At 44.7% G+C, this 13,849-nt stretch overlaps 1 protein-coding gene across 1 annotated transcript in view; it reads left to right on the top strand.

Moving 5' to 3' along the window:
* Window positions 1–13,849, top strand: part of ADCY5 (adenylate cyclase 5) — a 307,462-nt gene that overhangs the window by 216,054 nt on the left and 77,559 nt on the right. Inside the window, exons 4-5 of the mRNA XM_019480224.2 lie at window positions 11,211–11,322; window positions 11,478–11,605. Of these exons, the coding sequence (XP_019335769.2) occupies window positions 11,211–11,322; window positions 11,478–11,605 (240 nt within the window). The remainder of the gene's footprint in view (window positions 1–11,210; window positions 11,323–11,477; window positions 11,606–13,849) is intronic.

Consider the following 13,849-nt stretch of genomic DNA (forward strand, 5'->3'; position numbering starts at 1 on the left):
CAGATGCATGACCCAGATTGAGGGAGGTGATGCTCCCCCTCTATGCAGCACTAGTCAGGCAGCAGTTGGAGTACTGTGTCCAGTTTTGGGTGCCGCACTTCAAGAGGGACATGGAGGATCTGGAGAGGGTTCAGAGGAGGGCCACTCGCATGATTAGTGGTCTCTGGGAAAGACCCTACAAGGAGAGGTTGAGAGATCTGGATCTCTTCAGTCTTTACAAAAGACTGAGGGGTGACCTTGTAGCTGCCTATAAATTTATCAGGGGAGGACAGCAGGGAATTGGAAATGTGCTGTTTACCAGAGCGCCCCAGGGAGTAACTAGGAATAATGGGTACCAACTAGTGAAGAGTAGATTTGGGTTAGACATTGGAAGAAATGTTTTACAATAAAGGTGGCCAGAGTCTGGAATGGGCTTCCAAGAGAGGTGGTGCTGTCACCTACTTGGAGGTCTTCAAGAGGAGGCTTGACAGTCACCTGGCTGGGGTCGTCTGACCTCGGTCCTCTTTCCTACCAGGGGCAGGGGGTTGGACACAATGATCCATTGGGTCCCTTCCAACTCTACAGTCTATGAAATTATGAAATCATTAGCAAAACATGGGTTGAAGATGGGAAAACATTACTGATTTTCTCATCAAAAGCAGAACTCTTGAATGGGCTTAAGAGTCTAGGCACCTGCGTTGGCTATTGCCATTGTCAGGAGCACAGTGGCTCTAATAAGAAAATAGTGATTTAGTTCTCTCTATGGATCCATCCCTACCCCAGATGGTTTTAATTTCCAGTCCATAATAAGCTAAAAGGCTGCCATACATATCTTTGCATAATCATAGTCAGGGAAGAACAGTGCTACACAGTAAGGAAGGAGATCAGTGTACCATATGAAAAACCTAACAGAGGCAAGGTCTGGTCATTGGACGTAAAGCTAATATGTCCCTGTGAAGAGAAAAAAGGACCCAGGAGATTACCTTATTGGCACTGACATCTGCAGGTGGGTGCTAGGCACGCCACAGCAGCAAACAGCTGTCCCAGATACAAAAGCATTGAGATATATATATAGTCACTTCTCTTGGATTCTTAGGACAGTTGTCACTGATCTCTCACAACTTGCTATAAAGGGTTCCTGTTGACTATTTATCCATTGCAGTGCTAACTTACCCTCCTGTTCCAGACCACTGCAGGCCAGGTCTTTTCAGTGCTCTTGGTATTTAGCAGTCTATATATAGTGTCTCACCTTAGTGAACCATCTTATCTCCTGCCTTATAGGCGGTTCGTTGAGTGTTGCCCTACCCAACAGGCATGCTGCACTTCTCTGTAGTCCACTTCCTCTTGCATGGAGAGCTGATGCTTCTCAATGCGCATTTTTAGCTGTTTTGGGGGCCTGTGAATAGTTAGGCGATAAAGGACATGTGCATAGTTTTTGAGACTTCTGGGTTTTTTTTTCAGTTGCCTTTTGTGTATAATCACTTTCTCATCTACCTGCTTTTCTTCTTGCACTAGTTTTTATGTGCCCACTTTCCCCCTCTCTCTCACCTATTTGGAAAGGGGAGAGATCAGTCATAGAATGGAATGCATTTATTGTGTGCTCGGCAGTTATCCCAAAGTCAGTGTCCCACATTGGTAGTGGTCATAGTAGTGCTTAGCGCTACATTTGAACTGATAGATTATTTAGATTATTTCGGGTAGTGAAAGGAGCTTCTGCAAAAGGGTAGTGTCAGCATAAAAGGATAAACTGCCTTTTTTCCTATTGATCTCCAGTGATTGTAAGAAAAGGAAGTGCTCTAACCTTTGTCACCTCTTTGGTCTGTATTATTGCTCTGTAAAAGGTATCTTGCTTTGCTGTCTTTTCTGCCGGGATGTCTTCACTGCCTTTGTAATAGCAACTGCAGGTATAGCACAGAGATAGTTCAAAGTTAGTTTGAACATCATGGCCACAGAGAGCTTGTGTGAGCCAAGTTACACATTCAAGCAGTAGCAGCGTAGCTGTGTCTTTTAAATCTAGCTTGGGTCACGGTACCAGTAACTGCAGTGTAGATGTACTCTCAGACTGTTTTGCTTTCTGTTTTTCCTCTATTCCCAGTACTGACTTCTGGGGCAGAAAGAAAAGGAAGGACACAAATGCATTTGTGCCTTGAAAGTTCCTGCCTTAACAACCCTGGAGACTGAAGTTCTCTTTTTATGCATGGGACAGGTAAAGAATGAGAAAGCTTCCTTACCCACAGCCAAGCCCAGTGCCTCATTACCTTCTGACTTCTGAGGAAAAGCAGGTAGATGTAGCCTGGTGCCCTTAACTCATCCAAGAGTTGCCCGCTGGACCAACACCATGTTTGTTGTGCGCTCTCGAACAGATAGGCAAGAAGAGCCTTTGGGTTTTTCCTGATGACTGCAACTAGATTTTTAACTGAGGGACCTTAATGAGAAAAATTATGCCCCATTACCAAATCACAGAACCATCACTGAAGCAGACTTTGCTCTAGTGTGATGACTTTTATATGCAGCCTGACCTTATACCGTATTTAGGTATTCATCATCCTACTTATGCTATGCTCTTTCTTCTATTTCTTTGTTTATGCTGTAGTATCACTCAATGTCACTTAAAAGTCGCATCAAACTCAGGGGATGCATCTACATGTGCATTAAGGTGCTTTTTCTTAATGCACATTACATTTGGTACTTCTAACGTGAGGTCATAACGAATGCACGTGACGCATTCGCAGTAACAAATCCACGTGACACTTAATGCACAGTAGCCTATTTTACTGCACACTAGCATAATCGTATGGTTTTGTATATGGTGCTTTAATGCACAGTAAAGTAGGGTACTGCGCATTAAAGCACATGTGTAGATGTGCCTGGGGCATCATAAAGTAAGCAGTTAGTGCTCTGAGTCACTCGCCAAACCAGTTAGCCTAATAAAATCCTTTGACACTGGGCATAGCATTGGCTATAGCAAACTACAAACTTCCACTTCTTATTCCTCTCCTCATATCCCCAAATTAGCAAAGCTACAGTTTGCAAACAATGCTAATTTTATTATGTCAAACTGTTCCTTGTTTCTTATTAGGTAAGCATTCATTAGAGCAAAATACCACGGCTTTGATTTGTGTACGGTCGGATACGTTCTGCTGTTTATATAACTCATTACAGCGCCCTGTGTCTAGGGCTTTGTTCTGTTTGTCATACAGTGCATGTGATGCTCCATTTCCAGTAACACATGCTGTTTATATTCATAGCTAGCATTGCCGTTGTGATGGTGATAGGGTTTATGTTTCTTGCCTTCCTAGATTTATGTTGTGGCTGGCACGCTCATGTTTTGAAACAGAATATGACCATTTTTCTTTGCATTAGAGATACTGAGGATTGACTTTAGCATTTAAAATATTCTTGTTTCTGAAGGGAGCAAGGTCACAACACCCTTCCTCATGAACAATCTCCTGGTTTTATTCACATGAGGCTGTAGTTCAAAATTGCTGTATGCAGATGCAGGTAAATTTTTGTTATTTTAAAAACCTTACTCTCCATGGCCCCTGCTGAGCTCATTTGACTTCATCTCTTTCTCTTCCTCACCTTGTTCCCTGGGATCTGGGACAGAAGTTTCATAAATTGGTTTGACCCAAATCAGTTCAGTCTGATACTGCATTCAACCAGGTTTATTTTAAACCAGTTTCAGGCATTTTGAAACTGGTTTATGTGCACTGAACTTCTCTTCTGTTATAGGCTTAAACCAGTTTCTCATGACTTAAACCAGTTTATGTGTAACTTCTGTCCCTAGCCTTGGTGCCGAACTGAGTTCTGTCCCTCCGATCTTTCACTCTTGGTGGAAGGGTTTTTACTGTGATGCCAGCCTGCTGAAAGAGCTGCCCGTGCTTTTCCTCAAACCCAACCTATCTAGTTTAAAGCTACCTTGGGTATTTCTGCACTACATGGGAGTCATTACTTTGACTATAATGTAGACAGCCCTTGTAAAATCTTGACTCGAAACAGGCTTTTTCCCTTGCTGTGTATCTCAATGACACTTTCTCCCTGCTTTTGTTATTGCCCCCTCTGTAGCTGTAGGATGAAGTAACTTTGTGAAACATTTGGGGATAGTGTATGCATATAAGATATTAATCTTGCGACCTATTACATTTATGAGAGTTTTGCATTGACTTAATGCGATGTAAGTACTGAAGTTCTGTATGTAACAGAATAAAGGTCAGAGTACTTGGTCTGTAGTTAAGTCAAGGAACAAGCTAAAAGAAGTTAGAAGATCAAAGAACATAAACTGTATAAAAAGGGCAGTAGCTTCCACTCTTCACCATTCTCCCAGCCCAGAAAGAAGCTATTTACCATCTCTTTTACAGTTGTAACGCTCATTAGCTGCTGGGTGACACTGACTCCAGCGTGAGGTTAGCGTGACGTCAGTGATGACGCTAAAGCTACCTCCCGAGCTCTAGCAACACTTCAGCATTTTTATTACCTGTTTGCACAGCAATGGCTCTCCTGACGTGCTGGCAGTTACAGCTCCCAGTGAAGTCCTTGGGGTCCGTGGCTGCTAATCTCCTCTGAAAATAAGGCCATAAACTAATCATTGTCAATTGCTGCCATTCCCTTTCAGTCAAGTGTCACTAATAGCGTTTTAAACCAATAACCTTTCCATCCCCCGGAGGCTCATTTCCTTCAGCCTTGACATTCTCAAACTTGATTCATCCCACATTCTCAAGGCTGGCGTCCCCATGGCCCTTGCTAGGAGAAGGGGGTGCTTCTTGATGTATGACCATATCCTACTGACACCAGTAGGAAAATGTCTCCTTGACAGCGACTGCCAAAAAATAGCCCATCCAGTTTTCCTTTCCAGCACAGTTGCTAGTCCCCATCCTCATTTAATAAAACCTTTTATCTTCAAATGCTATCCTGATGTCCAGAGAATAACAATTCTGTGCTAAAATAAATGATGGGGCATGGAACTGGGAGGATAAGGTTTTGTGGTTAAGCCAGACCCCTTTTATTTTCCACTGGATAATTTGGCATAATTGTGGTAAAGCCATTGTTCATTCTGTATCACCCTAATCTGATTATCCGGAGTGGGTGGGGGGTGGATTTCTAGCTTTTTTTCCAGTGGAAATCTCTAACTCTACCCATAGGGTGAGGTTCTTTGGCCTCTGTCGTCTTCACAGGTTTGTTGTGAGGATAAAGCCATTAATGCTTATAATACCTTGGGATGCTGCGGCGTCAGCACCAGAAGGAAATTAATTATTTGTATGCATGGTGCCGGGCTGGAATTGTATGTGATAGATAAGGCCTGGGATCATCCATAAGGGAGGATAGAAGTAAATACTGCTAATTTCCTTCTCATTTGCTGACTGAAGGAGGTCCTGCAGAAAAAAAAAGGAACATAATTAAATAATAATTACATATAAAGACTGTATGATAAATAGAGATAAAGACTATATCATTACATACTCTAATCCAGTCCCACGCTGGGACTGGATGAGAGCAACATTTAAGTCTGGTATTTCTGAACTTTAGAGTTTCCAAATGCAACCTTTTTCAAGTAGAGAGAGGGATGTAACTGTGTTAGTCTGCAGTCAGACAGGAGGCAGGGTAAAGATGCACTTTATAGACTTAATTCAGTGGTGCCCAACCTTTTTGCCTGGCAGTGCCTGGTCTGTCCATAGCCAGATCCAGCTGGTGGTCCCAGTTCACCCAGTCGGTCTCTGCAGCCACATCTGGCTGGGTGGAGTGGGGCCTGCAGGCTGGCCCCAGCACAGCCACACAGGGGAGAGGAGCTTGACCCAGCTCCATGGAGAAGGAAGGGGGGCGTGGGCCAGGCTCCATGTAGAGGGAAGTGGACATGGCCCAGCCCTGTTGCAGAAGCAAGGAGGGGTATGTGGCCCAGTCCTGAGTGGGAAGAGGGCATAGCTTGGCTCCAGTTGGCTCTAACTGGCCATGCAGGCATTGAGGTTTGGGAATTTGGCAGTGGGGAGGGTGGTCGTATTAATGGACACTGCTCCCCCACTGTCAAATTTCCAGACCCGTGCAGAGACCCATGGACCAAATGCAATGGCTGCATCGCCCACAGGCTGGACGTTGAGCACTGGGTGAACTGAATTAGAGATGCAGAAGCAAGAGCTCACTTCATCAGACTCTAGGGTCAGATGCTGTCGCAGCATTTGATGAAATGAGTTTTTCCTCATGAAACCTTATGTATCTCTGATTCTTTTTTAAAGTAGATGTTTGAATGTAATGTCAATGCTTCATTTTGTGAAACTGAACAAATGAGAGAGAAATTTCGTCATGGAGAACCAGCCTGACCCCCCAGCCTAGGTCATTAGCAGAGTTGTGGCTTTAGATCCACAGCATCAAGACTCCTGCTTGGCATGTCGGAGTAACCATTAGCAGTAGCAGACTCAGTGTGGAGAGGGGGATGAGACCCAGTCTAGTAGGTCCCACACCATTGATATCAGAGGAACACTGGGTCTGTTTACACAGATATTTAGGGTGAACTGAGATCGTCCTCATCCATATGAGCTTTTGCCCTTCCTGCATGTCTGCCGTTCCCTATCTTGATGTTCATACCAAAGCCATCTATGCTGTCCTGTTTCTCTTAAGCACAGCACTAAGTTATATCGCAGAGTCCCTAGGGATTTGTCTGTGCACCATTTCCCCTACTTGCAGGAGGCGGGTTGAAGGGCGGGTGGGGGTACAGAAGAACCAGAAGTAAAGAGCAGGGGACTTCTGTGATTTCTTTTGTGGGATTTCCTGTGCTCAAGCCCTGAAGTGCAAAGGTGAGATCCAAGCCTGATCACAAAAAGGGGAAGACTTGAAGACAAGTTGGGGGAGGACTTGATCTTATACCCATAAATTTAGCAGGTTGGGCTGGGCAGCTGCTGGGAGTTGATCTTGGGCGTTTACTGTATAGGTGGTCACCAAGTTTGGGCTTGGGGGTGACTTTTAGGTTGACCCTACCCATCAATGTTAACATAGCCATGGAGACTCAGGATGCCCAGGTTCAGCTCTATGCTGTAAAGGTGAGCGTGCTCTGGTCATTACAAGCTGTTCTGCCTCTAATCTTCCCAATCCCTCCTGCCCCGACGGGGCTGTCTGTCCCCCATTTCCCTATTCCTGGGTGTCTACATTCTCCCTTTTCTGGCTACTGTTTCCCCCGCTCCTTTCCAGCATCAGGCTCAAGATTATAACCCCATTGAACTCCCTATCCCATTCCTCAACCCCTTTGCATCTGAGATCAGGCTTTTGCTGCATGGATTGCACAGGGGAGGCAGCAGTCCCTCCTGTTAACTCACAGTTGTTGGAGCCACAGTTACAAGGAAGGTCCTGCTCAGCTCTCAGCCCTGGAACGGAGCATGCCCTGGGGTCCTGAGGTCTGCCGGCATGGTACACTCAGCACTTAGTTGCTGGGAGAAGATGAAACCTTCTGAGTACGGACAGAGATTTTCTCGGACTTCAGTTAAATCTCTACAGAGCACAGGGCAAACTGAGGGGTTGGATTTATTTTCCCCAAAAGCTCATTACTTACTGGGATTTGGGCAGTTTTTCTTTGGCACAGTCAGGCATAATCTTGATGAAGAGCCTGACTTACTGCAAAGTTTCAAGTCCTTGCTCCTGAGATGGGGCCCTAGAGCTGCCAAGGAAAATTCTTACAACTAATTAATTTATGTTCAGTCATGCTCTGTCATCTCATTTTTGGAAATAGCTGAAACTCTCCAAGGAAAGATCCCGAGGCAGATGCTCCGCATTGAACAGATCAGCCCAAATGGTTCACTGTAAATAACTGAAAATGGGGTCTTTTCATGGGAAGTATCAGGCAACCTCCTTAAATCTAGGTGTAGCTACCTTTACCCCTGCACTTGCTCCTTTATACTGGGTGAAGGTTGTAGACATGCCAGCATTGCAGGGTTTATTCCTGTGTTGTTCTTTCTCTTAGCTTTCCACAGTTCACCCAAGGGTGCGGGGGCAGCTGTGGGACCCCAACGCTGTTCTCCGTGTCCTTGTTACTGCTGGGGGGAAGGGAAGCTGAAGAGTTCAAATGAAAGGCAATTATCTGCACTTCCAGCAAAGGTTACAAGCTCAAGAACTTCCATGGGTGGCGAGCATTTAGTTTGATTGGAAAAGACATTAAATTTGTGTGCAAATCAGCTGCACTGCCCTCTGCAAACTCCTATGACTGAAAAAAAAAAATGGCCATGATTAACACGTGGGATTTTCCAGTCCACTCACTTAACATGAGGACACAGCAGAGCCTTGGTCATTTACCCGTTCACATTACCTCTAGCACTGACTCTTCCTGAATCAAGTGTGGGAAGAGAAGTCACTGGGCACGCCTACACTTCACCCTACATCCCCGTGCCTGGCAGCTACTTCGCCATAGCAAGGCGCTCTCCTGTTTTAGTGCACCCCAATGGTGAAGTAATGGCTAAAACCAACTGTGTGCCATGTGCCCAGCGCAGTAGGGGCAGTTACTGTGCTGTGCTTTAGTACTTCCAAAAGGAAGCATTATTGTACAGCGCAGTAACAATGTCACCATAGGGCCACATGCAGACGCGCCCACTGAGCTGCCCAAGCAGTGAGGAGGCTTTATGCACGCTGTCTCTAGAGAGGCTGAGGACAAAACAATGAACCATGGCACTTTTTTTGTTGCAGTGTGCATCATTTACAGCTTTGTGATATTCATGGGAGCAGCCCTGGTCCCATAGGCCGTAGAGTGGTCTTGTCCCTTGATGAAGGGTGTCGTTTTTTGCCCCGTGGTGAAATGTTACCAACTTTCGTCACATCCCAGCAGCCATTTATTTAGTTGCTCTCGTGTCTTACACTGTTGCTTAGCAAAGTCGTTGCCTTTAAAAAGAAAAGAACAATATTAAAATAGTTGTCATCCGAATCCTCAGCTCACAGAGAGATTAGGTTTGTTACTAACATATTGGCAAAGTTTTCGTCTTTTTTTAATATAAGGGACCACGAGTGTTCGTTGTTAGAATTGGCACCAAGTGCACATGAGATTAAAATGCGCAAACCTTCAAGTGGTGGCTTATTGAGCCAGATATGCCTCTTGATAAGATTAGAGTTGTTCACATGAAGTTTTTTCCACTATCTTTTAGCTTGTTTGTAAATGACCTGAAATGTAGATTTATTACATACGTGCTTTTGCAGTTATTGTTTGCAAATCCCCAAGCACATTTCAATTGAGCTACATTTATGTTGTTTTTGTAGTATTCTTCTGTTTCAGCTTCACGATCTGAGTAACAATATTTTGTGTAACATTGAAATTGAATTGAAATGCAAAAAGGAAATCTAACATGTGGCAGACATGCCTGAATTGAAATGTGCTTCAGGATTTCTGGAAAGAATTGCTTATGAGAACACTTTCACTATCTTTGCGCTATTCCATGTCCTCAGACTCTATGGAAGGGTTCAACTAAAAATGTGCTCACTGCAGTATGTTTAATGCACTTTAAAACTGCGCTCTATTAATAAAACAAAATGATCTTGAAAGTGCTACATTTTGGTACACTTTACTCCGGTACATTTCCATCAAAATACATCTCAACACAACCCCCAAGGTAAATATTTTCTCGCAAGTAAATGTTTGGGTCACCGTTTTCTAACATAATCAAAAATGTTTAAAATGAGAGATTTGAACAAGTGAACATTACCTCATATAATTACTTTAAACAACTGGACCTTATGGATATAGTTTGGTTGTATCCTGGTTAGCAGAAAATAGTGCCAAAGTTAATGTAGAGGCTTACTTGAATCACAAAATGGGAAACAGTGATTTAAATACCTATTAGTACTATCAATTTAAATCATCAGTTCTGAGGCCGTACCGAATGTTGGGGCACCTTGGATATAGCAAGGTGCCCTTCTTCTTGGTTTTTGCAATCCTTGTACAACCAGTCAGTTAATCCCGTCTAGTCTTTGATGTTGGTGGTCCAGCTTGTCCTAGGTCTTGTGCTTCTTCTTCGTCTTTCCACATCATCTTGCAGGATGGTGTTGGTAAGGGTACTGGGCCTTCTTGTTGCATGTCCAGACCACTGCTGGTTTAGTTTGGTTTGGTTTGGACAATTTAAATCACTTTAATTGAAATCAGTCCAGCCCTACTTTTGAATGAGATCTGAACAGCCCAAGTCCTGCTTGGCCAGTCTGGGTGCTAACGCTCTAATGGTACCTCTGGTATGTCTAAAGGGTTGTGTCAGCGTTGATCGCTTTCCCTTGAATTTTGTGGAGTGCTTTATGCTGCTTGGTCGCTGCCCTATTTTATTTCCTCTCTGGTGAGAGCCTCTAAAGTGCACTGTTGTCGCATAGTTAACGTGCCTTGAGGACCATGCTGCTCAGACTCACTGAAAATGGGAAATACTTTGCGTTCCAGAAACCAAACCAAAAGGATGAGACATGGAAGAAACAAGGCTCATACAGCCTAGCTATGAGATCAATGCAGACTTCCCAGTACATACAAAGAAACACTGTATGGCTCTTACTCGGAGTAGTCTAACGGGTTACAGCCAGAGACTGGGAACCGGTTCTGTTGGTACCATTCTCCACGCACGTACTGACGCACAAGGTGTCTTTGACCATTTTCTCAACTTTCCTGTGCCTTACTTTACCTCTCCATGATATAAATCAGCAATGCTGCTGCCTCACAGACACGTTGCAAGCGTTGCTGTATGCTTTGCCCCGGTTACGATGCAGAGAACCCTTAGTGTTGTTGTAGTAGTATGGAGTGGGGGTGCGCATGGGAAAGCCAGGTCATGAGAGAGGTGGGAGGAAGGTGAGGGAGACATCAGCATTTGGTGATGGTGAAGGAAGTGGTCAGAGAAGTTCAGCCTTTCTGACTGGAGCCTGCAAAAATGCAGCAGAAAGAAAATTAGCCCAATCGCACATTTGCTACTTACTCACATCACTGCATCCATTAGGTTCCCCATCATCCCTTGATGTACTCCCCCTTGATGATGGGGAACCTAACGGATGCAGTGATGTGAGTAAGTGGCAGTCGTATAGCTTGGCTAATTTGGTCCCTAGCTAGGATAGTCTCGTTCCCCAGGAAAGGTGCTAGCAGCACCCTCTATTGGTCACTGAAGGAAAATGTTTATGAAGGCAGCCACCTGCATGACTCCAAACCTCTGTTCTTCCTGGGATGTTAACCAGATCTAAACTTCCTCCAATATTAATGATCTGTGTGTGTGTGTGTTTTTTTTTCCCCCCTTTTTTCCCTCCCCCTATAGCATTCTCTTTGCGGACATAGAGGGTTTCACCAGTCTGGCCTCCCAGTGCACAGCTCAGGAACTGGTCATGACGCTGAATGAGCTTTTTGCCAGATTTGATAAGCTTGCAGCTGTAAGTGTTCTATTATAATGCCGATATTTTTTCCTGTTACAAGAATGACACACTATGATGTTTTACTGGATTTCTGTAAATGTTCACTGCCCTAAAAGGCAAGCTGTTGCAAGCATGAAATGAAACTGTACTTTCTCTCCCCCTTTTTTTTGTAGGAGAATCACTGTTTACGTATAAAAATCCTGGGCGATTGTTATTACTGTGTGTCTGGGCTGCCAGAAGCAAGACCTGACCATGCACATTGCTGTGTTGAAATGGGGATGGATATGATAGAGGCAATCTCGTAAGTACAAAATTCTTCAGGAGAGGTTTCCAAACAACTAACAAATGTATTCTAGAGACACCTTTCTGGCTGGTGTTTCATCACTTAGTACAGGAGGCAGCCATTCCAGTGAACCCTACACTTAGGGACCAGAAAAGAGAACACAAATTGATCTGACAGACCAAGAGAGAAGCCTGTTTGAACCACGACCAGCTGTGGTATCAGAAAGGTTTCTCCCAACTGGTCAAACTAGACATGGGAAGTTTCAGCCTCATAGGAGGAATATCTAGCAAGTAACAAGCATGTGAAAACAGTGAATGTATCCTAGAAATCTGACTGTAAAGTTAATCAGAGTCTAGTCACTCTGCAGCAACACCAGCTACTCTCCCTTTTCTCCTCCAGGTGGGAAAAAACACTGCCTGTCAAGAAGCCTGGTAGGCTGCCAAGATACCTGAGCTAGTGTGGGTAGCTCTATCTGAGCTAGTGTGGGTAGCCCTAAGCCACAGCATCACAAGCTCAGATGAGAGGCAGAGTAAATAGACTCATCTGAAGCTTCATGCTGCTGCAGCCAGACTGCTTCTAGCGCCTGAGCTATCCTCTAAAGCTAGCTTGGCTCTCCCTACCCTGGGGTGACCAACTCACGGCACACTTCCACAAGAGGCTGTGCAGCCCCTTTTGTTTCATTCGAAGCAGATATAGCAGGGAGAACAGCACAGAAAAGGCATGGAGGAGAGGAGAGCAATGGATCAGGCAGGAGAAGGGGACCAGAGTGGCACTTGGGGAGGGGATGGGACTTATTACTTGGCATGCTGGCCAAAAAGTTTGGTCCCTACTGGTCTACATTGTGAGGTCTGTGGGGTAGATGTACCTGGAGTATGAATGGGGCTGTGGGGAGGGATAGGTCTTGGAGAAGCTGTGCAAAGAAGATACTGTATGCCAGAGATCTACATGTTGAAAAGGCTTCACTTATGCTACCTTGGCAAGTGGTTAGGATCAGGGTACTGAGGGCTGCAGCTGGTGCCACACCTGGGGCAGGGGCAGAGCATTTGGAGAGAGTAGCAGCCTTGGGAAAGGGGAAGGGAGATCCTGTGCACCCCATCTCTTGCCACAAGCCCTCTGTGCAAGGGTATTTGAGCACTCATGCAGGCTCTCAGGATTTGTCCCTTCCCAAAAGACTGCTCATTGGTGAATAGATAGCTTAAGTCCTCAGACTAAACACCTAACAGCAGGCAGTTAAGCTTGCCTGTTCCTTCACTGGTGAACAGCTTGATCCTTCATTGCCTTCCCCTTGTTCACCGCTGCACCAGTGCATAAAGCCTGCAGGTCAGAAAGGAGGTTTTGCAGTCCCTGTGCCCAGATATAAGTAAAGACAAGGCAGAGTGATGGTGAAGTCTGTTTAACATTCAGTAGCTGGTTGTTACCTTAATAACTGCTGAGACATTTTCTCTGTTCCTCAGGGTAGGTGGAAGATGGGGGAGGCAAGGATAGCAAGAACAGAAAGCCACTTATTCTAGATTTAGCAAGGGATAAAATAGTTAAATGCCTTTCATACCAAAGTGGGCACCAGGCTTTAAAGGTTGATGGAGAGCTATTTGTAAACAAAAATGGAGTGCAATTCAGCCCTACGTTTTATTTCAAGGCGAAGTGGGTTGTAGCTGATCAAAGAAGCCTAAAGATTCTAGGTGTTACTCAGCTGAGCGGGGGTTTGCAAAGCAATTTGTTAAGAGCTATGGAGTCTATCAAGCCACCACCAGTAGGAAGTAAGCCTTTTGTTCTTAAAGATAATGCACCAAGTGTCTTTGTGGTAGGGGCTGTTGGATAAGAAGCTCCCTAACCTGTCACTTATTTCTACTCCTGGAATGAGACCATGGGATCCTTTACCTTTGCCTTTGAAAGCAAGTTATTCACAACTCCTTTCAGTTTGGAGCTCTTATACAGAGCTCCTTGCACAAAGAAGCAGAGACTCAAATAATGAAAGCACGGATATAATAGCCTGTGCGTTGTGCACTGTGCATACAATGAGAAATGTTGTTCCATGCTCCTATTTGAAAGGGGGCTCTTATGTTAAAACTTTGCCTTTTAAATTTGCGTTCCAGGAATGCAATAGATATGTGTGGGCATACATTTGTGACCTTGCTGAAATCCAAATTATGAGAACGTACTGTACCCAGCACAGCGAATAGGTGTCTCTTGGATTACATCAAGATGAAGTAGAAATTCAATCCAGTTTAACTGAACTGAATGAGAGCAGGGCTGCATGGAGTC

The sequence above is a fragment of the Alligator mississippiensis genome, chromosome 4 (genome assembly GCF_030867095.1).
Source record: "Alligator mississippiensis isolate rAllMis1 chromosome 4, rAllMis1, whole genome shotgun sequence".
Lineage (NCBI taxonomy): Eukaryota > Metazoa > Chordata > Crocodylia > Alligatoridae > Alligator > Alligator mississippiensis.